Source organism: Drosophila erecta, unplaced genomic scaffold (assembly GCF_003286155.1).
Source record: "Drosophila erecta strain 14021-0224.00,06,07 unplaced genomic scaffold, DereRS2 tig00000021-arrow-pilon, whole genome shotgun sequence".
Taxonomy (NCBI): domain Eukaryota; kingdom Metazoa; phylum Arthropoda; class Insecta; order Diptera; family Drosophilidae; genus Drosophila; species Drosophila erecta.
Genome location: NW_020825198.1, coordinates 21,326,534 through 21,347,600, shown reverse-complemented (window position 1 = coordinate 21,347,600; position 21,067 = coordinate 21,326,534). Strand labels below are relative to the sequence as shown.

Below are 21,067 nucleotides of genomic sequence, written 5' to 3'. Positions count from 1 at the left end.
TTAGGAGGTAGACCTATTTGTTTAATACGCAAGTATATATAAATATAATTGATTCCTTGAAAAACATTTAAGTATAGTATACAAATATTTCAGCTGTCTGTTGAAAACAACGTTGTCTACCCTAAGGAAATTGGATTAAATGTCAGTAAGTTATCGTCGATAACTAACTTTATGACACCTCGATTTCACAGTCACCCGAGTGATTTGCCCAAAATGAATGCCTACGACGAGATCTTGTCTAAAGTGCTGGACAAGTTGCTGGCATCCAGGAACTGCAAGGTGGATGACGAAGTATTGCGTCAGTCGATGCTGGAACTTTTGCGGAACAGTAAGTAGAAGGAATGCATTCCATGTCAAGACTATTGTTAATCAACCCTCTCTCGAGGGTTCCGTGACATTGCCCATCGGACCACCAATTGGTCTAATCACGCCGGGCGCAGTGCACCCAGCTACTTTGATCTGGAGCGCATCTTCATCCTGATGAACATCCATTTGGGCGGCCTCAAGTCCATTTGCCAGGCCCAAACGGGTTCGCTGGCCATGGTTGAATGTCCAGCCCTGGAGACTCCGGACCAGGATTTTCACAAGGGGCCACAAGCCATGCTGAGTGGCACAAAGGCCAGGGAATTGGCCTGTTCCTCGTACATTCCGGACTATTTGCCACCATTTCCAGGGGCGCACACGTACAGGAATACGCTTATTGAGAAGACTACGGATCGCAGCTATGTGGCCGTGAGGAATCGTCATGCCGAGAACGAGCTAAGCACTCAAAAGGCCTTAAATGGCTTCTACTTGAGGTGCAATCCCAAGATATCGCTTTTCGAAAATACCCAAGGCGACGCAAGTGGTCATATTTTGGATCTAGGCGCGCCCAAGAAACTTCCTTACTCGGACGCCCTGATGCCGCAAAGTCAGGTCTTTGATACGGACATCTATGCTTCCATGGAGGTGATAACCCACAAAGGTATTTATGTACACAAATAGTAACATTGTTGCATAAAACGCTTTTGCATTGCCATTATATGCAATTTAACATCTTTAAAAGGTATCCACATTAAAGAACACCAAATTTTGTACTGAACCCTTAAGGGGCAAAGCAGTTTAGCCGGATCGTTACTAAAACTATGTAGGAATGTGTTGCTTAAGTTTTAAAATGAAATTCCGCTTATTTCCAACGATAATGTAATGCCGATTTGTTGAGTGCCAAGCCCTTTGATCGTCTATTTCAAAAACGATGTTGACGAATCGTTCAGAATCGAACAAGAAAGTTATAAAAATGATGAAAAACATTACAATTTTGTTCAAAACACCCCAAAATGTTTAAATTGTAACTTCTTTTAAGCCGACGTTGGTTTATATTCTTGGAAAATATGCAACTACCCAAAAAAGATCTAAAACTCGGCCTGCAGGTTACTCTGTAGTATCATGTAGCCATTACTCAGTCTGAAAATAATAGTAAAATATAAATAGTAAATAGAAGACAAAAATTCGAGAGATTTCAGACTGGAAAACTGTTTTCCCCCTAAACCCCCTGGTCTAGCGACGCATCATGTGAAATAACCTCGAGAATCCACAGAGGAACCGAAGCGGAACATTTAAACTTTTGATCGCTTTTGCCTGGCCGAGCTTATTTCATTATGCAGCCATCAGTTCACATAGTCATAACAACTTTGATCCCGACAGCCCTCAACTGCCGCTTCTTGGAAGAGCCCAAGCTGCGTGGTTCACGCACATCCTCTGAAAATCGCGAAGGAGACGGCGAGGAAATGGAGGAATCCTGAAGCAATGAGGGTCTAGAAGAAGTGTCCATGCAGGACTCCACGCAGAGTAGTACCTGAAGATTGAACACCGAATTAAGCTGCAGCTCAGGAAGAGGTGAAAAGCACACGAAATATTCCATTACCAGGCCGAGCTACTCCTCGGAATAAAGTGTGAGGAAAATTAATTTATTTCCATTACATTTCATTAAATACTGCCACACGTTGCGATGATGTTGCAAGAGTGCGAAGGAGCAAGAGGTCCTGCGCCTGGTGTAGCAGCAGATGCTCCTGCTGCCTGCTGGTTCTGCTGAACGTCTGCGATTCCAAAGTATTAAATAACTTTGTAATTTAATTAACTTTGACGTCGGCATCGCATCGTCTGCTCTGCGCCGCTTAACTTTGATTAACGTTTGCAATTTTTCAACAAGTTTCGACCGAACTTCTCGCCAGCGAGCAGTCCAAAGTCCGCAGCCAAAGGATTGTGACTGTGATTTCTTCGCCTGGCTGGGATTACAGGGGATTGCCTCCTCCTCTTATCTTCTTGTTACTTGAAATTTCATCTGGCGATTGGAAGGGCTTAGACTCAGAGGGGGAATATTGAATGCAATTAGATATGCTGGGTGGTGCTGGGTGCTGATGTTTGGCCGGGGTGGAATCTCCCTGGATGACAAGCTAATAATCCCGGAGGAAAGCACAATCACTTGGGAAACTAATTACGGGGAGGAGGCGGGTTAATAATCGATAGAGTATGCCATGGCTATTTCTTACATTCCCGTAGTTATAATCAGTACTTTAACTACCAGTTTTTCCTTAACTTTTACAGCCCTTCAATCATGAAGAACCCCGGCTTTTTTTATAACACGCTTATTATTTAATACCTGCTGTTACAATATGCTTTTAATTTATAATTGATACAATTGAACGGTGTGCAAAAAGATTTGTGCGCTATTTGCGTAGGCCCAAATAAATGAAATCTTACAAGAACGTTGCCACTTAAATTGGGATATCAAGATGTATTCAATACACAAGTCTAATGAGCTGGAAACATGACGCGCCTGCTCCACATTCCCGAGATGCTGGCCCTTTTCTGCCCATCACTTGCCTCATCATTTAGTCATCAGCTTTGAATTGGTCTCCACATTTTTCGCCGGCGACGGTGATGGTTTTATTTGGCACAGGCAACATCAGAATTTCACGCACAATTTGACTTTGATATTGGGCCAGGGTCGGGGTGGGTCAGTTTTATCTTGGGGGGCAGAGATCAGACAGCTGGCCAGCGCCGGCTGCTTGCAGCTGGCTTTTCACTTGCCAAATTTTCCGACTTTTCTTGGCTGCTCGGGCTGCTGTTGTTACTGTGCCATTAAAATGCATAAACATTAGCGCGAGCAACAACGGTACACATATTTGTGAAAGACCGATAAAACTAAAATTACATTTATGTGGGAAAACATGGCTAAAGGAAAGAAAGAGAAGCCACGTCGAGAAAGGCCAGCGAATGTTTAACAAAAATGTGCTGCTTTTTGTGGCCGTTCCCAATTGCGTTTGTCGCTTTAACCCAGTTAACCCATGTTAGCCGATGTGCATTTATCTATGCATAAAAACCAACAATGTGTTTGTTGTGATTTCCATTGCCCACAAAATTGCTTTGGCATCTTTGTTTATTTTGCGGTCTACAGATAAAATTCAATTCAACATGAACACGCATTTGAAAATGATGGCTGCTTTGATTATTATTTTGCTATTCTAAGCTTTCAGAGCACAGAAAAGATGTTATGTTAGGATGATACATTTATTACCCGCTACTGCAAAAAAGTAATGCTTAATAGCAATTACAGGATGAATCTATTTATTATTTTAAGAATGCTTTGTATGTTCCTGAGATACAAAATCATTACAAGATCTATATTTTGTTACGATAATGAAGAGAGTTGCGATAATTTCTAAGATGCCTTAATGAGTAAAACCAAAAATACCTATCGCTATTTTGTTTTCTTGATCCCTTACCAATTTCAACGATAGATTTCTCACGGTATTTCGCAGTGCGATTTTATTTTTCATAATAGCCCCAGTTTTCGCCGTGCAGGCAGGCGGATAAACCTTTTGACCTCAGGGCATATAGTTTCTGATTTATTTATGCTAGTTGATAAAAATGCGGCCGGGTAAAGCGGATATCCTAACGAACAGAGAAGGTCGTGTGGCGGGCAAAAAATGCGAGTTCTGTCAAAAGTTCACATTTTCATTTCCGCTCGCGTCCCTTTCTTTGTGTGTGTAAGTTGCGTTGCGTTTCGTTTCGTTTCGTTTCGAGTGAGTGTGTGTTTCGGCCATGTTATCTTGTTTACTTGTGCAGCCCCTCGACGCATAGGAGCCAGGACAACAACAGCAACAGTAACGACATAACAGCCATAACAACAAGAGCCAATTTTTCATAAATCTTTTTTCACAGCCCTACAAGCGACTGTCGTTGAATTTTTACAGCTGCATTTAACCTTTTTCTCTTGGCATTCGCTTTAAATTTGATGCCCGTGTGTGCCATAAAAATGCTGCTTGCCCGCATATTGCTCATACGCCTCGTTGTCTGGGCGAAACCAAACAAATTGCTACCTCGTTATAATTATGATGTTTTTACGCCTAACTCAGGGGAGTTTCGTTGGGCTCTCTTAAGCAAATCAATTCAAGTTCACGCTTCTTATTTATTTACGTGTTTTTCCTGCCTTTATTTTCCTCTTTTTTTCTTCAAGCGGCGCGTGTGTGAAAACTTACTTTCTCAGTCTCACTTTCTTTTGCTTTGCGGTTTCAGTCATTTCTTCGACTTGCCTCGGCCTTATTTGATTTTTATTATCAAGCGGCTTAAGTAAAAAAACTTTTTGCACGTGTTTTATTTTTGCGCCCTTGTTGGGCATCTTTTCTTCTCTTGCGGCCCGTGTTATTTATGTTGTCTGCTTTTTGACACACATACTCGGGACGGGCTGTACGGAGTCGAGGGGCAAAGCGAAGGAAATATGGAAAAAGTGCCAGTAAATCGCTCCTGCTTCGTGTTTAGCATGAGAATGCGCCGTTGCCTCGTTTGGGAATTACAAATTCCTGCGGCCCAAAGCCACTGCAGAACATCATCCACTGCCAAAAACTTTAACTTGCAATATTTATATGATGGGTGGCAGAAAAGAAGAACTCAAAGGAAAGGGCACTTACGTATTTCATGTACTTTGTTACATTTGTAAAGTAGTAGATTAAGGTGCAAAGCAAACACATACGTATTTAAGGGGTTTTCGAAAACATAATTTACACGTATATTACATTTTATTGAAATATTTAATTTCAATTTGACGCAGTAAATTACAAGAGGTAATGGTTTCGAAATAGAGAAAATGCGACCAAAAGGCACAAAAACTAATGCAAATGATAATTTTAAAAGCCAACATTCTTATCATCCTTACCAGTTTTCATCAAATGACGTTTCTTGGAAGTAGTTTGCCAAATAGCGGCCGAAACAGAAGAACTGTGTGGACCGAAGCCACATCCCTTTTGGCCCATTTGTACGTGTTGTTGGCACGTTCTGTTGCTTTATGGCCGCTTTATTATGTAGCCAGGCCACTAGGGAAACTCACTTCCTTTTTTGGCCAGCTTCTCCCCCTTCAACGCTTTGCGTGTGTTACTCGATATTATGGCGGCTATATAAAGACAAGCGTATACGCGATTATATTTTTAGCACCGCTCTACGTGCGTAACGTGTTAAAAATAAAGCAAATTGCGTATACTACCTAGTGCCTACTCTCATATTTGGAAAGCTGCTGCAGCCACGCCCCCGTTTCAGCTTAATTAAATTGATTGAATTTGATTGCCGCCAGTGCCAACTTGCCAAAGAGGATGCAATTACATCTTCCTCTGCCTGGTTCACCTGTCGATTTCGCCTCTTTGACAACACGCAATTATGCAAATTTTTTGGCCCTCGCTCACGGAGCTCTTGGGGTAAAAGGCAGCAATTTCGGCGAAAATGCATTTCGCATTGAATTAATAAACCTCGTCTGCTGGAAAGGAAAAGCGGAGGAACCCCTTGTTGCCTGCTCCCTCAATCGTTGGCAAATGAAAATGTTTTGCGAATACCTAATGTGTTTATAATGCCAGAAACGTGCCAGCGTGCAGATATTTCAGCATGTCAAAGTAGCGGTGGCGAATGCAAGTCTCCTACAGATATATCTTCTTGGCCCGACTTCCGTCAGGAGCCTGTCTCATTAGCTTGTCTTGCCAGTTTGTGCATTCTAAGCAGTTTCACCCAGCCACACACCGAAATATACGATTATGTACTCCGATGTCTGGCATCGTGGCAATGAAAGCCAGTTCATTTACGGGCAAAAAGCGGATGCAAATCATTTCATAATCACAACAAAGTTGGCTCAAATGCTCGCGGCCAGCTGTCTGGAACAATGTCGGAGCTGCCTAACAATGGTAGTGCGGTACTTTGCTACCATACAAAATACATAATGGGTATAATGGCCAGGCAGCCATGAATGAGACATGCAACAGCAACAAGGACAGAAGACGCAGGCGCGGCTTTTCGCGCATCTCGAATTTCCCGCTCGAGGGTCACCCAAATGCTCCACTTCAGGTGGCAAGCTGAATTTCCGCAATCTGCAAATCTGTTGCTCATTGTGTCAGGAGCAGAAAAGCAGCCTGCGCCAGCCGCAGATTATTTCAAAAAATGTGTCAGAGGCGAAGTTTGAAAATAGTTAGAGGGGTTTCGCAAAAACGACATTTTTCCGCATGTTATTAATACTATATATATCTATGTTTCGCTAAAAACTTGCTAGGCTGTCCACAACAATTACCCAGCTTATAATATATAATGTAACTTGGCAAGTTTTCGATCCATAGAATAATTCCGATTGCAAAATCTCAGGGGACTTGGTTGATGTGGGACCCCCTGAGTTGGCCCATGCGATCTGTGTCTTTAATGGCTGGATGCTATCTTAAATGTTTATCGCGGACGATGCTCCGCTGGCTCCATCTCCCCGTCTCGTTCTGCCGCCTTCTGCCCTCTCACTCCCTCTCTAATCAATTTGAAATGGTTTCGTGGAGTTCGTGGCGGTCGGATTCAGTGCGGCTCTTATCAGCATTTGGCAATCTTTCTTTGAAATATTTTTCCATATGGCTTCCGCTTTATCTTGTCAAGACTAGGCCCGCCAAGCAACAACAATAACCAGAAAATAAAACAGCACCCATTAGGAGGCCCGTCATCGGCATGAAAATATTGCCAGCAACAGGTCATAAATTTGAAACAATTGATAATATCCGCAAGCACATCCATTCCAAGTGGAAAATACATTTCGGGTCAGCGCAAACTTTCATTTCTATAGTGGGGAAAAGCTGAGGACGTAAGATTAGCTGACGCAATTTATTCACGAGACGATGGAATGATTACCAAGTGCATTCTCTATTTTAAAAAATAGGAAAAATGCTTAGGCACCTTTTGAAAACTTATCTTGAGGCAATAAATAAAAAGTATTAAAGGCTTGGACGGAAAGTAAGTAGTTAAATACATACGTAAATATGTACATTTTCAGTTCCTTGGTTACAACATTTAATTGACTTCTTTGTAAAACAAACCACTGTTAAAAAAAGTTATAAAAAGAGAATTCATTTTTACGTGACTGATTTTAAATGTTCTGTGTATAAAATTGAGACTGACTAAATTGAAAAATGCAACGTATAGCATAATTTTTTGCTAATAATATACCTTTCTGGGATTTCTAACTTTGGCTGAATTACATTCATTTTATTGTTGCACTCAAAGCAATTCCCCGAGGCTCCCAGACAGTTGACTAGCTGAACCAGCACCACTCAGTGGACCACTCACATCCAACCACCCACTACCACCCATTTGTTGCGCCACCCAGAAACCAGCGCTCAACTTCTTGCCTCACATGGGATGGCACGTTAACGAATTTGCATTCAATTTGCGGTGCACTCCAAGGGGACTTTAACCGTTGAACACTTGAACATGACCCCCACCAAAAAAATCCGAAAACCACCCACCCCAGCCAACCAATCCACCCAAGCCGCCCAATCCACCCAACCACCCGCTTTGGCATTGGAATGCCCCATGACCTTTGGCCGTTCCCATTTCCGAGTCGATTTCGTTGGCCTGAACTTGAAAATGTATTTCCAGGAACTTTCCGCCTAGCCGGTCCATTTGTTCCCGGAATGGATTTTGTTCTCGAATATTATTTATTTATACGCCCTGTGGTACATCTCAGCTGGATGTCACGGCATCTGTCCCTGAAATGGATATATATTTATGGCTCTGCTAATTGCGCTCGACCTTTTGTTGTGGTCGGTATTTGTGCATTTCCCATTTGCGCCGAGTGTTTAAATAAATGAAATATGCATTTTTTATATGCAGATTAATTGAATCACTTTCGAGCTGGCTTATTTAATTCGGTTAATGCATTAAAATTGCATTGAGCCTGTTGATTGCACAAAGTAAACGTCGAATTCCATCAATTTTGCAAATTAAACGCAGCAAAATCCAATTGTTCCTCAAAGTATAAAAGTCCTCCACACGGCTGGCGAACAAAATAAAAAAGTTCCATGCATGTACTCTTAAATAAATGGAAATGTTCTTTTTCGATCACCCTGCCTATGTCATCCGGCAAAAAACATCAATCATGTTGGCCAATTCACAGGCATCAGAATTCAGAGCCTCGCACATGCAGTTGACATATTTTTCAACTTATTTGACAGCTGCTGGAATTCTTGTGACAACTTATCCACTTTAATCTCAGGTGTCGCATAATTTTGAATAAATGTGGAAAGCAAAAAGCTGTACTGCAAAATAATGGTCATGATCTACAGAGCAGCTAAATGTTATATTCGGGCTTTTGTATTTTTTATGTAGTTCATGTTTCTGCATTTCAGCAAACCGCTAAATTACCAATCATTCAGTCAATATAATGTATCCATGCTTGGCAATAAAACCAAAAATAAAATTCCTGCTAAAAAGTATTATACAACGGCGAAATAAAATCGAAGCATAACATTGTTCAATTTATATTCGACGTGCAGAAGACTCGGGAAAGCTACAATTAAGTCAAAAATCTTTTGATGTCTATAAATTAAAAGTAAGCAAGAGAAACTGTGACACAAACGAAGGCCTAATGAATGACAGATGCCATAAATTTTGAATAATCCCCGGCATTCTTGGGAACTCTAGCTAAATAGCCTCGAAAATAGCCCAAAGTATCTGAAGACACAATTAATTTTCAATTAGGTTCGAGGGAAGCCTTTCGCAACAAGTGTTTGCTTTGCCCTTCTCTTCTAAATATTTTAAAATTGAAAACGCCTCAGTCTCGAATTGCGTTGAGTATGACTAATTTACGTCTAAAAATACAGAAGAAAATTGCCAAGAAAATTGGCACGCTTCTCGCTGCTCACAAAGAACAGAAAACACATACAAATGTGTACCCCAAAACTGAGGAAAACTACAGCAGAAAATAAAAGTGTGAACCAATTAGCCCACGAAATTATGGCGAAAAGCCTTAGGGCTTATCTGAAACTGAATTTATAGTGGCTAGAATGTTTGTGGTTTGTACTGCCAAAAAAGAAAGAATTTAAATTAATATGCATTTATATACAGACTGTACAAGTAGGTATCTAATTATTTGGCGCTTTTATGCGCGAGTGAAATTATAAAACATAATCTGAAAATAGAAAATGACGAAATGGGATGAGATATAGATTGAACAATATATACATATATATCATGCCACTTTTCCTAGATTTATGCATATTGTATTTGTGTCAGCAAAAACATAAATGATATTTCTTTGTTGTTAGTTCCTTAAGTGTTTTTTTGTTTTTTAATGATTACCAAGAAATATCAGGAATATATTATATACCTTAGATTCATTAGAATCATTCGCCACGAGCTTTAATCATTAATGTCGGGCATTATTCACGGCCAGGCGGGCCAAGTAGTCAGTCCATTTTGGTAAGTGAAGCCCTGGGCTGTGAGTTCTTTCTCGGGGTTGCGAATACACCCATGAATATAAACCCCGTGAATAAGAAGTTTTGCGACTGGCCTCTGGCTGATTTGATGTTTAGCGAGCTACCCAGCGACTGACATGCGAACTTCCGCTTTCTCGTGGCAGGAAATGCAAATAAACAAAGCCCAGTCGGAAAATCCAGAAAATAACAGCTCCTGCTCCCTCACTGATGTGGGGAATTGATTTTTATGGGCCGTAAGTTTGGGATATTTATGCAACAGCCTTGCAAGAAACAGTCTGGATTTGTTTATGGCAAAACCTCACACTTCTGGACCATGAGAAGTTTTGCGGCATCTTTAATGGAACATTAGCATTGCAAACGGGGGCCAGAAAAAGTACTGGGAAAAAGAAAATTATAACTTAAGCAGCAAGTTGATTGTGCCTGCTGGCCAAAGACAGCCAAGTAGCCTAAAGGGCGTGGCACGTCACTCCATCGCTTTTTGTGCGATTTATTCCACTTCCTCTTGCATTCTGTACTCTGGATTCCCTTTTTTATGCCGTCTTTTCGGGGTTTTTATTTTAATGCGCGAGCATTAACAGCTCAAGAGTTTTGGCTTTTATTAATACTCATTTGCACAGTCATCTGTTGTCCTGTGAGAAAGTGGGGAAAAAGTGGGGAAAAGCGGGAAGGCGGTAACGACATTATGCTTATTCCACTCACAATGAGCGATGGCACTTTGGCCAAGCGGAAATGTCTGGAGTGGAGAAACGTGTGAAATTTCCTTTCTGAGATTAAATAACTTGGACATGTTGGGATGCCGGTAAAAGTTGCTTGGATTACACACTTTCGTAAAGCCAAAATAAATCGTATTTCAGTTTATGTTTTATCATAGTCTCAAATACCTTTTAAGTATCTCGATAAAAATATGACAATAAGCTAAAAAAATGTCAAATACTTATTAGTAAACTTTTGTAAAAGAATTGCACAATGTTCTGCAAATTTTTCTAAATCTTGCATATCTTTGCCGAAAAGGGTATCTGTTAATAGTTATAGGCTTATTTTTCTAGCGCTCTTTGCAACGTAAAAGTTCATGAAAATTCAATAAGTTTTTCCTTAAATGAAGTCGGCCTTTGCCTTTTTTACGCGCCTTTTTTTCTTTCCACTTTTCAAGCGGATGTCTATGCTTTGCGTTAACCGTTTTTGCCTATTTGTGGCCGTTTCATAAGTTTTAATTAGCCGCATTTTATGCAAACGAATTTAAATCAACAAAAGAGCGCTGAAAGTGGGCCCTCGCGATAAGGCGAGACAAAACCGAAAAGATCTGCGGGCGAGAACATGGAAAATGTGTTTTGGTGATGCAACTTCGAGTTGTGGGAGTGCGAGAAAATCAATTAGCCTTTGGCTGTTTGGCTGAGTTTCCTCCACTCTTTCCTAATCGACATGTGGGCGGTGGAAGGAGGGCGTGGCAGGTGACTGAAGGCAGAGGACGAGGAAGTGGCTCTCATATCTGCAGCGCACTGCGCTGTTTCCGTTGTTCTTCGCCGCTCGTTTCCGTTTCCTGCCTGCATTGCAGTTCCCCGCCCTCATCCATTCCTGATGACTTTTGTCCTTGTTCGCCTTCGGGCAAATATTGAAACAACTGATTAGTTTGAGTGAGCTCAACTGCTCAGCATGTGTGTGTGGGGTATTCAGCAGTGAACTGCAAGAATAGGGGCCACCCAAATCGAGAAGTTCGAAAATTATCCGTAAAACACATTTTACGTTTTCGAAGGCATACGAGAGTGGTTTTGGTTGAAATAAATATATTAAATAAAATAATTGAGGTCCCATTACGCATTGTTAACTTGTAAAATGTTTACTATTTTAACAATTAAATGTAACTTTTCCTACGTACTTAAATTTTGTATAACACCCGATGTTTCATTTTGATTTTTTCGTTTCTTTCAGTGCACTGCCATGTGCGTTTGGGTGTCAGCCTGTGGCAAATCCGTATTGAAAAGGATCAATTTGTTTATAATTATATAGCTATATATTGGGCGAAATTGAAATTGTGAAATATTCATTGGACACTCTAATTGATGCAAGCGAGCTGGCAGTTGGTCTAAAAATCGATCCCTACAATATGCATGTATGTTTACCGAATTTTGCCTCGGAACATGCATGTGTGTGTTCGAGCTTCCTGCTGGATTGCCCCGAAGTATGCATCGGAAAATTGCATTTTCTGTTTCTTTGTAATTATATTTGCCATGGAAATGCTGTGCGTCTCGGTTACTCCAACTCCAGAGTTCTTCCACTTCCGCATCCAATCCCTGGAGTTCGGGTCGGTCGCCCAAAACCAGCCCTTTAGACAAACTTAAATGTCATTTGAGTTGCAGACTTTTCCTAATGGCATCACAATTTCCCAGCCACCCACACACATACGCATTCGAAAAGTTGGCAGGAAAATTTGTGTTGTCTTATTTAACTGCAAAGTTGAGCGCAAATACACCGATCTGCTTGGTGGGCAGTGGGCGGTGTGCTGTTGCGTTGCTGTGAAGCAGAACAACGTCGCACAAATTGGACTTAATCAAATTGCCAAAATGTTGACAGCCGAAGGACCGAAAAGAATAAGAAATATTTAGCACACTTCGCCTTTTGTTTTTCTGAAAGTCTGCAAGAGGAAAAGTTACAGGAATGGAGAACTAAAATATCTTCTCTCGATTACTTCTAGCAAAAGATTGCTTGAAAATTGATATCAGGGGTAAATATTTATGAACAAAAGTGGTTCAATGCGTTTATGCTTATATGGCTTTGTGGCTAATTTTTTTGTGTGTGTATTTATTTCTGTTTTTCCCACTTCCGTCAAAGAACTAAATTAATTACATGCTTCTTGATCAGCTGAGCAGAGGGCCATCTTGGCTCGAAGTTGGCCATATAAATACGGGTCTACAAGCTACTTGGCTGGAGAAAATCCTTTGGCAATACCATTTAACTGCAATTTATTGTTTCGAGGGGCTTTTGTGCCAAAGCAAGCTGACCTACAAATTATGCAGAATGCGAAAGTTGTGCAAGAACTTTGCCATTCAGCTAATTGAGTTGTGCTGCAGGTGGAACACTGCGAACAACAATGAAAGTCAATTAAGTGGCTAAGCCTGGGAAAACATCTTCATTATGCCCGGCTATTTGAATAAACGCTAAAAATTCATTTCGAGTGACCCAATTAACAAGCGGAGGCAGTAACAAAAACATCAGCAGCAAGTGAAATCGCATTAAGCGTTTAATTACAGTGTCCTGGCAACAATGCCACTCCACCCGTCTCTTTCTAATTGTGCGCGCTGTCTCTTTCTCAACCTGGGTGCTACTTCCGCTGCTAACAAGCGTATCCTTTCCGGCCAGTGGCGCCGCTCAGTCTGCAAAGGACCTCAGCCATTTGCCTCTTGGTTCTTCCCCACGTTTCTTTCTGGCCTTTCTAAAAACGTCCTTTTTGTTTTCCATTCTAGCCAGCCTCTACATTTTTGCCGATTGCTGGCAGTGGAGAAGTCTTTGTTGCCGCTGTTGTTTGTATTCATCGGCGGACCTGCTGCCAGTAGCACCCACATATGTACGCACTGCACCACTCAACGGGGTCAATCTTACGCATTCAGGTGACCCCTTTTCGAAGGAACCACTTAATACCGCAAGGGGCGTCAGTTTGTTTTGAAATAATTAACGAGCTCTTGATTACATATTTTCTAATTACAAGTTATGTATAAAAAGGCGAAGTTTTCTTTATGGTGACTATCTTGGGAAGTAGTACATTCTAAACGCTAGAGGTTCTATGAAGTGTGTTGGTTAATATCTAACTCATTGTTATAAAATTTATAAGAATTATAATTACATTTCTGCAATTTCAAGGATGATACGAAATACATGCGTTGAATATATATTTTCTGTGCACTCAAATTCTTTCTTTCGTTGCCTTTCTCCAGAAACGACATCATATCGACTCACCCTACTCAACGTGGATATGTGAATAGAAACGCAATGGGGATTTGCAGCGAGAACTCGCATCGCGATGGTTCAGCCCCAGATGATCTGAATTGAAAGTACGGCAGTGATAACTGAAGGCACCGCGTTGCCCACAAAAGGAGGGGGTACCAAGTCCCAACTGGCCATGGGTTTAATAGGGAATTGAACAATTGCGGACATGGCTGCGCCCCTGGGGGAGAATAAGCGACAACTCCGGGGCAACTCCGCACCGAAATCTGCATTGGAAATGACCCCAAAGTGTCTGATTAGCCAGTCGACATGTGGCTCGTGTCCGACGCTTTGCACTTCGATAAACAAGCAAAGCGAGCCAAATTGATGCGCCTAATTGGCTTGGATCGAAACCATTGCCAGCGGCAATTGCATTTATGTATCGCCGTATCGCGTTATATGGCTAGCTGTGTGTCTGTGGATTCGCACATATTTATATGCGTGGGCTGGCGCAAGCAAACACAACAACTTCATTAATGGGTGAAACAACAACGTCCCCGTTTTGCCGGCTGATTGACTGATTATGGTCAAGTGGTTGACTGCATAGTGTTTGTGGCCCCTCGCCTAAATATTTATTAATTATCGAGCACATTGCAAGTGAATTTATCATGCACACGCCGTCGTTAAATTGGGAATATTTTATGCTCGGTGTTAATTTTTATTTCGCGTTTTTCGCATCTCGCTGTTCGGATTTTTATTTTTATTTGTATTTGTATTTTTATTACCGCTTCGCGATCGCATTTTGTTTGGCTTAATTGCGCGTGGCGTGCAATACGCGGCGTATACGTTATGCGCCTCGTGCTCGCCGCAATGCATCGCACATACGCACTGGTGTACGGCTCGCAGTTCGCTTCGCTTTCGAGAAAATCAACATGCTAAAGCTGAAATACTTCTGCCAACTGAACACATTTTGCTGTGCTCGCATATCGAATGTTGCATTGCATACTTTATTTTTGGTTTCAAGGAAAAGTAGCACGAAATTGGAGGCAGTATGACGGTTGGGCAGCTGGAAATATTTACCCAGATTATGCGGCTGGCGTGGGAACTTACCTGAAAAGGGAAATAAAGGTTATTAATGCTGTTGTTCTAGCTGGTAAGTGATATCATTGATGAGTTGATAGTAGATAGTATATAGTAGACGATAAAAAAATGTAATGTAAAGTGCATGTACTCAAATTTAAATTATATACTTGTAATTCTAGCAAAATTGTTTGCTGTTTCGAATCAGTCATCCCCAGTATCGTCCTTGTACAAACATTTTTCTCAACTCAAATTAAGCGCATCATAAGAAGCCGCCTTCGCGCTAAAGATATATTTTTTTCTCAGTTTGCCAGTGGCAACTGCAACAAATGACTTGTTGTCAGCCAAACAATGCTCGAGAAAAATCTACGGCAGCAGCGGGAAAATATCTCGCACTGGATTAGCGATGTGAAGCTGCTAAGCAAACCGGCAACAAGGGTTAAGGGGGGATTTCCCCAAGGAGAAAAGGGGTCGGAGTTAAATTGCAAAGCAGCTGCACAAAGCAAACGAAACTAGCAAAAATAAATGCACAACAAACGGGGGGTTGTGGTGGGTGGGGGGTGCGAGTAAGTGAGTGTGTGAGTGTGTGCGAGGAAAACACATTTTTTGCTCGGCGCACATATTTCCGTTTTTCTTTCCCTCGCCTGTGCGCGTTTCCTTCTGCTGCAGAATTTTCCGCCAACTTTTTCTACATGCATGGAACTTACTCGGGGAAATTACATTTTAAACGAAAATGCTGCCCCTTTTAGCAGTCGTTTTTCCCTATTTAATAACTAATTTGACAACAAAAAATACAAAAGGTCTGATTAAATAAATATATTTATAATTTGCCTGGGGCCAAAATCAATTTTCCATTAAATTGTATAACAAATCATTGACCAAACTCTAATTGAAAAAGAACAAACAGCCACAAATATGAATTCCATTTGCCATTATACTTTTCTAAAGCGGTAGGAAATGAGGAACCTCGGATTGTTTGCCATTTGCATAAATAGCGGACAGCCCTTCGGGGCGATACAGAATTTTGGAGCTGGGTATGGGTAATGGGTAGCGGTTTATGGCAATGTTGACGTGGAGGAGCAGCATCCTGTCCTGGCTGGAAAAGATTTATGAGCACGGGCGCCGCCAATATATGCCGGAAATTTTACGGCATATTTTTGGTATTTTCATTGAAATTGAAAACATATTAAATGAGCATTAATTTCATATGTCATAAGTCTGAGGGCGATGAGGAGGAAGTCGCTCGAAGGCCGGAAATATGATAGATGGAGTTAGAAACTTCCTACGATTGCTGGCGGAAATGTTTTTAATATTTATTGAGTTTCATAGCCATAATTGGTAATGGGAAAAATGATATTCGAGTACACGCACTCACTAAAAAAGTTATTTAATTAGTGTGAATAATAATTCTGTAAATTCGAAGAATATGACTCAAAAAATATTTAACGACTAATTAAATTAAGTTCAGCTACCAAAGAAAAATCAAACATATTTATTAAACTAGACCCTCCAGCATATACAAATTTAATCCAATTAAATGAATTCCCCTAGTTCGCATAATTTTGAAATGATTTAATTTGCAGAATGACTAAGGCTCAGACTCTTCCGACAGATAAGATTCTGGGGCGATCCTGAGACTTAGTTATCTTATCTGCGTAGTTGCACGCAACTACCGTATACCCTTTATCTGTTCCAGGTTGCTGGGTGAAGTGACTTTGCGAACAGGTTCACCTTATCAGGCGCCTCGTCATCGACCGTGTCAACGCCATCTTGGCCATCATTTTGCATATTTATGGTGTTTTCATTACCGGCGCAATAGAATTTATAATGAGGTACGGAGGCTGTTGTCTTAAGAAGCTGGCCTAATGTAATACACCATTAATTCTACGCAACCAAATCCATCAAGGGAGCAGCGATAAATAAGCCAAGTTGATTAATTTTGTTGAACTTTAAGGCTGACTTTATGACTGAACGCTACCCACTAGATTGGCTTAATTACAAATATAATTAACACCTCGTAGGCCAGAAACGTGTTTGTGGTGCTTACTCTTTTATCTGTCCCAATCGAAATCAAAGCAAAGTTCGTAAAAAAAACGATATAACAATCCGTTGGCGACAACATTGTCTCCATGTTCTGGCTTTAGAAATTGAGCCCATTTTTTTTGTTTGGGTTTGTTTTCTTTTGGGCTGACCACATAATTTATTTGATTTCCTGGGCACGTCGTTTATGATAAGGGGTCTTAAAAAACGCCGGTTTTGGGTTTTCGGCTTTTGGTTTTCGGTCTCTTGTTATAGTTCTGTTTGTTTGGTTCTTTTTTTCTGCCAGCAACATGATCTTGTATATTTCGCATTCCAGCCGCACAATAAACTTGAAAGTTTTTTATGAATTTGGGCATTTTTTCGTGCATTTTTTGCTTTTGATACGTTGGCTTCAGCCTAATTGGCATTTTCAGCGCGTCTCCACCTCCGATTCTCTTATGAACTGGCGTAACGCACCCAAAACATATTTTATATGGTTTCGCCTTATTGTTCTTGACAATTTTGCATGTCGAAGCCTAAAAAAAAACTTTTTCACCGCTTTCTTTTGCCAAAAAGAAACCAAAAAAAAAAAAAAACAGCAAAATCTACGTTTGGTGTGCCTGTGCAATCATAATGGTGCCATATCTCACCGATTTGAGTCGGGTATATTCCGTAGTCGGTGCTGGGCGAAGCCATAACAACTGATTTTACGAGCATGTTAGCAATTTGAAAGTTTCGATTTGTTATGGGCAAAGCGACGCCTTTAATGCTCTTAAAGGTATGCGCAGGAGAAGATTATGATGTAATTCACGCAAAGTCAAAACTTTTGGGTGTTGGCAATCCCGATGAGTGCGAATTTGGAAAACGGAGTATAATAAATTCATGGGGATCGAGTCATCGGGGGATTTTTTAACCGGTCTTAGTGTGCGTTTTGAGCTTTTATAAGCTTTTTATATAATATTATGTTATTATAATATTTCAGCCAAGTTGGTTGTTCTTCTCTATTAGGTAGGTATAAGAATTATGAATATGCATTATCCAAAGATGTGTAAAAATGAGGCCATAAAGGTAAACACCTTTTTATATAAATTTCTTTGGAATTATGCCTTGCAGGGTAGTGCTTCCACATTGGTTAGGGTCAGCTTAAAAAGAGTTCTGGAAATTCGTGAATCCATAAATTCCCCTGCCATTACAACACAATCTCACAACTCTGTACTTTGCCCCGGTACCGTGAAAGACTGAAAAAAGACAGTGAAACGTTCGCGGAATGACACTTCAGTTTAATGAACTGGCGACTCGCAACAGTCTGGGCAGAAAATAACGAAAAAAAAATCTGGTGCCACGCTGAACTCAAATGTCAAAGTCAGCGAATCCCAACAAGCAAAGAACGTGGGGTCCCATTACCAGGGCCCGAACCGTGGTAATTCCCGAGTCAACTCCACCTAACTGCGCATAATTAAGAGTAAAAACCGCAGAAAAGAAAACAATTTGCTGTCCGATGGAAGTTGTCGAGCGGTGGATCTGTGGCTTGGCCTGTTGGGATTTGGGCGCCAGTTTGCCACGTTATCGGCTGTGCGTGTCCTTCTTTCCAGAGCTGCAACTCACACTTTTTCGGTGGCAGGATTCCGCTTTGGGGATTCGGGGAGCAATCGAGAGCGGGCCCAAGTCTACGGCTGGCTATGAAAAGCGCAGCTGGAAAGCCAACATCGACTTAATTAGGATTCGGCCTCTGGTGCAGCTTCAAAGGAAAATGTTAAATGAAAAGAGGAAATCTCCTGCTGCTGCTGTTTAGCTTAACCATTTCACTTCGACTGTAAAATTGAGCAGGGTTCAAAAAAGTTTTTCCCTTTACCATTATCTCCAATTACCAAAATAAAATACAATTATAGTTAGTATTAAAAGTATAATAAGAATGACAACTTTAGTGGAATATCCATGAGTTTATTAAAAAAAGGATATAGGTAATATATACAAGTATAACCTTTATAGATTACTGTTTAAAATAAAATGATTACTTTTCAGCAGATTGTATTTTATTAAAATTTGATTTTATGTCATTCCTAAAATAATGCTACTATTTAAAAGCTTGAAAAGGCCGCATTGTGTTCCTAAAACCCCGTGAAGGGTTAAACGAAGTCTAGCAACGGGGCGTATGCGCAATGGCACAAAGGCTGGCAAAGAGTGAAACTTTTCGTTCGGGCGAGCCGTATAATAGGCGCCCATTGAAGGGCGGCGGGTCAAGGTCGACCCACCGAACAACCGCCTTTTGGCCGCCGGCAGACAGGAAGTTAAGCAACGGCACTTAGCCGGTAAACCCACAGCATCAAATGCCAAAGTATTCCTATCGATTAGATTGCCAACGATTTATACGCAAAACAAGAGCATTCCGAGCAAAAAGCTCGATGCTCTATGCTGTACAATCAACGAAATCGAACCTATTGCCCCCGTCTGGTCCTCGTTTTGCCAGCTAATGTCAACAATTTATAATGCATCGACATGACAGACATCGGTTCTCAAGCGCAAGCCTCATCACCTCGTTATTGAGCCAAGAAAAACTTTGATGAGCTGAACTGCGTTGGGCTGAGCCCACTGTCGGCAAGTTGACTTCTTAATGGCTGGCAGTTTGCCAGCAAATTGATTTTTATTACAAAATATCTGAGTTTTACTTGCCACAAAATATATATTGAAGTTTGCGTATAATTTCCCGTGTAATGGAGCGGCAATAAAAATTCCTAATAGAGATTCCGTCATCAAGTGTGATAAATGAAGAGGAAGCTCCGCATATAAATAGTTTAATATGATTTGTGGTCATTGGGAAGGGCTTGTAAAATGGCAAACACTTCAATTCAATCATAATTTTGCATTTTATTTTTCAGAAAATATCACTAACACCTCGGATAAATGACATAATTTGACAGAAAGAAAAATAATATATAATATATTACGCCTTTATTATTCACCATCTAGTAGCGTACTCTAATGATTATCTAATCGGCACTAATAACCCTACAGATCTGAATGAGCAAGAGTCTTGCAGAACTTTTCCCTAAACACTGAACTAATTGGCTAAAGCAATAGGAATAATTCTAGGAATTTGCATGGCCCGCCATTTTAAAGTCAAGTGGCCAGTCTAATGTACGAGAACAGAAAACTATTCCAAGACCCCATTAGGCCATTAGCATGCCCCGTAGACAACACATCATAATATGTTTCCCATGTGCTCCAGTGAACGCTAATCTAATCTAGGCTTATCTATTTGAACAGCAGCGGTGTGTGGTGGAATGCGCCTCAGGTCGCTAGTCATGAAAATAAGTTTTTAAGCGATCGCTGGATAGCTAAACAAACAGCTGAGGGGAAAGTGCAGGTAAGTGGGTGGCTGAAGCTCGTGCAATTAGCAGGAATTGCAAATTAATAATCGTGTCTCGTGGGGATAACAAGGACAAAAGCTAGCATACACGACACCCACTTAGTACACGGTGGATCTATGTACGTGTGGGTTTTTGGGCGCTTCCCGAAGGGGCGGAGTAAGTGGGTGGTGGTGGTCCAAAAGCCATAACAATTTGCAAGCGTATGAAAAATGTATACCGAGCAAACTTTAAATTCATTACACACACGCAAAGTCAGCAGCAGTTGAGGGGAGGTGGGAGTACACGCGAAAAAAAGTATTTTCCTGAATGGGTAATGGGTACTCAGTTGGGGAATTTCGTTGATATATTTTAAACATCTACAATCATTAACAATAGATACGTCTGATTAGGATTGTCATTTAAGATCCCAGCATCCTAATCATAAAACGATGTTCAAAACACAATCCGAATCAAGGTGAAGACTCAAAGTCGCATTGTTTTTGCAGTGGAGGTTGGGTGGATGAAAGATTGGCCAGTGGAACTGGAGAAAGGTGACAACTTTTCCGCATGGAGTGGCGTAGTATATGGAACATGGACACGGGCAGGCCGAGCAGTTTGTTTGCACTGTGGTCGCTTGCCAGGATGTGGAAAACCCGCACGCACACGGGTGCACGAGTATTTTCACTGGCGTGTGTGCTAGCGCTTTCAATAAGTTCCCACACACACACACACAGAGACATGGCTTCTAAAGAGGGGGTGGTGGGTGGGTGGCCATGCCTCAACCTCTTTGCCGGCAATTTGAAAAAATTTTCGTGCCTCGCTTCTATTTACGCTTTTATCTCTGTGGCACATTTACCAAAAGACCCCCTTCCGCTTTATACAATTTGTATTTCTTCATTTCTATTTGCTAGCTTTATCCGTCTTTTCTTCATTATGTGAGAGTGT

The 21,067-nt window shown here is 41.1% G+C and overlaps 2 protein-coding genes across 6 annotated transcripts in view; one reads left to right on the top strand and one right to left on the bottom strand.

Annotated features, from left to right (window-relative positions):
* Positions 1 to 21,067, bottom strand: part of LOC6543731 (trichohyalin) — a 42,048-nt gene that overhangs the window by 17,446 nt on the left and 3,535 nt on the right. The window lies entirely within an intron of this gene.
* LOC6543730 (transcription initiation factor TFIID subunit 8) lies at positions 214 to 1,781 on the top strand. The gene is made up of 3 exons (XM_001973582.1): positions 214 to 328; positions 386 to 964; positions 1,684 to 1,781. Exons 1-3 carry the CDS (start codon positions 214 to 216, stop codon positions 1,779 to 1,781), a joined length of 792 nt encoding a protein of 263 aa, XP_001973618.1.

Bases quoted from the DNA above. Each gene is read 5' to 3' on its own strand.
- LOC6543730 (XM_001973582.1), top strand. From the start codon at position 214: ATGAATGCCTACGACGAGATCTTGTCTAAAGTGCTGGACAAGTTGCTG. The intron at 329-385 runs GTAAGTAGAAGG...CCCTCTCTCGAG, and splicing joins GCTGGAACTTTTGCGGAACA to GGTTCCGTGACATTGCCCAT. The intron at 965-1,683 runs GTATTTATGTAC...TGATCCCGACAG, and splicing joins GGAGGTGATAACCCACAAAG to CCCTCAACTGCCGCTTCTTG.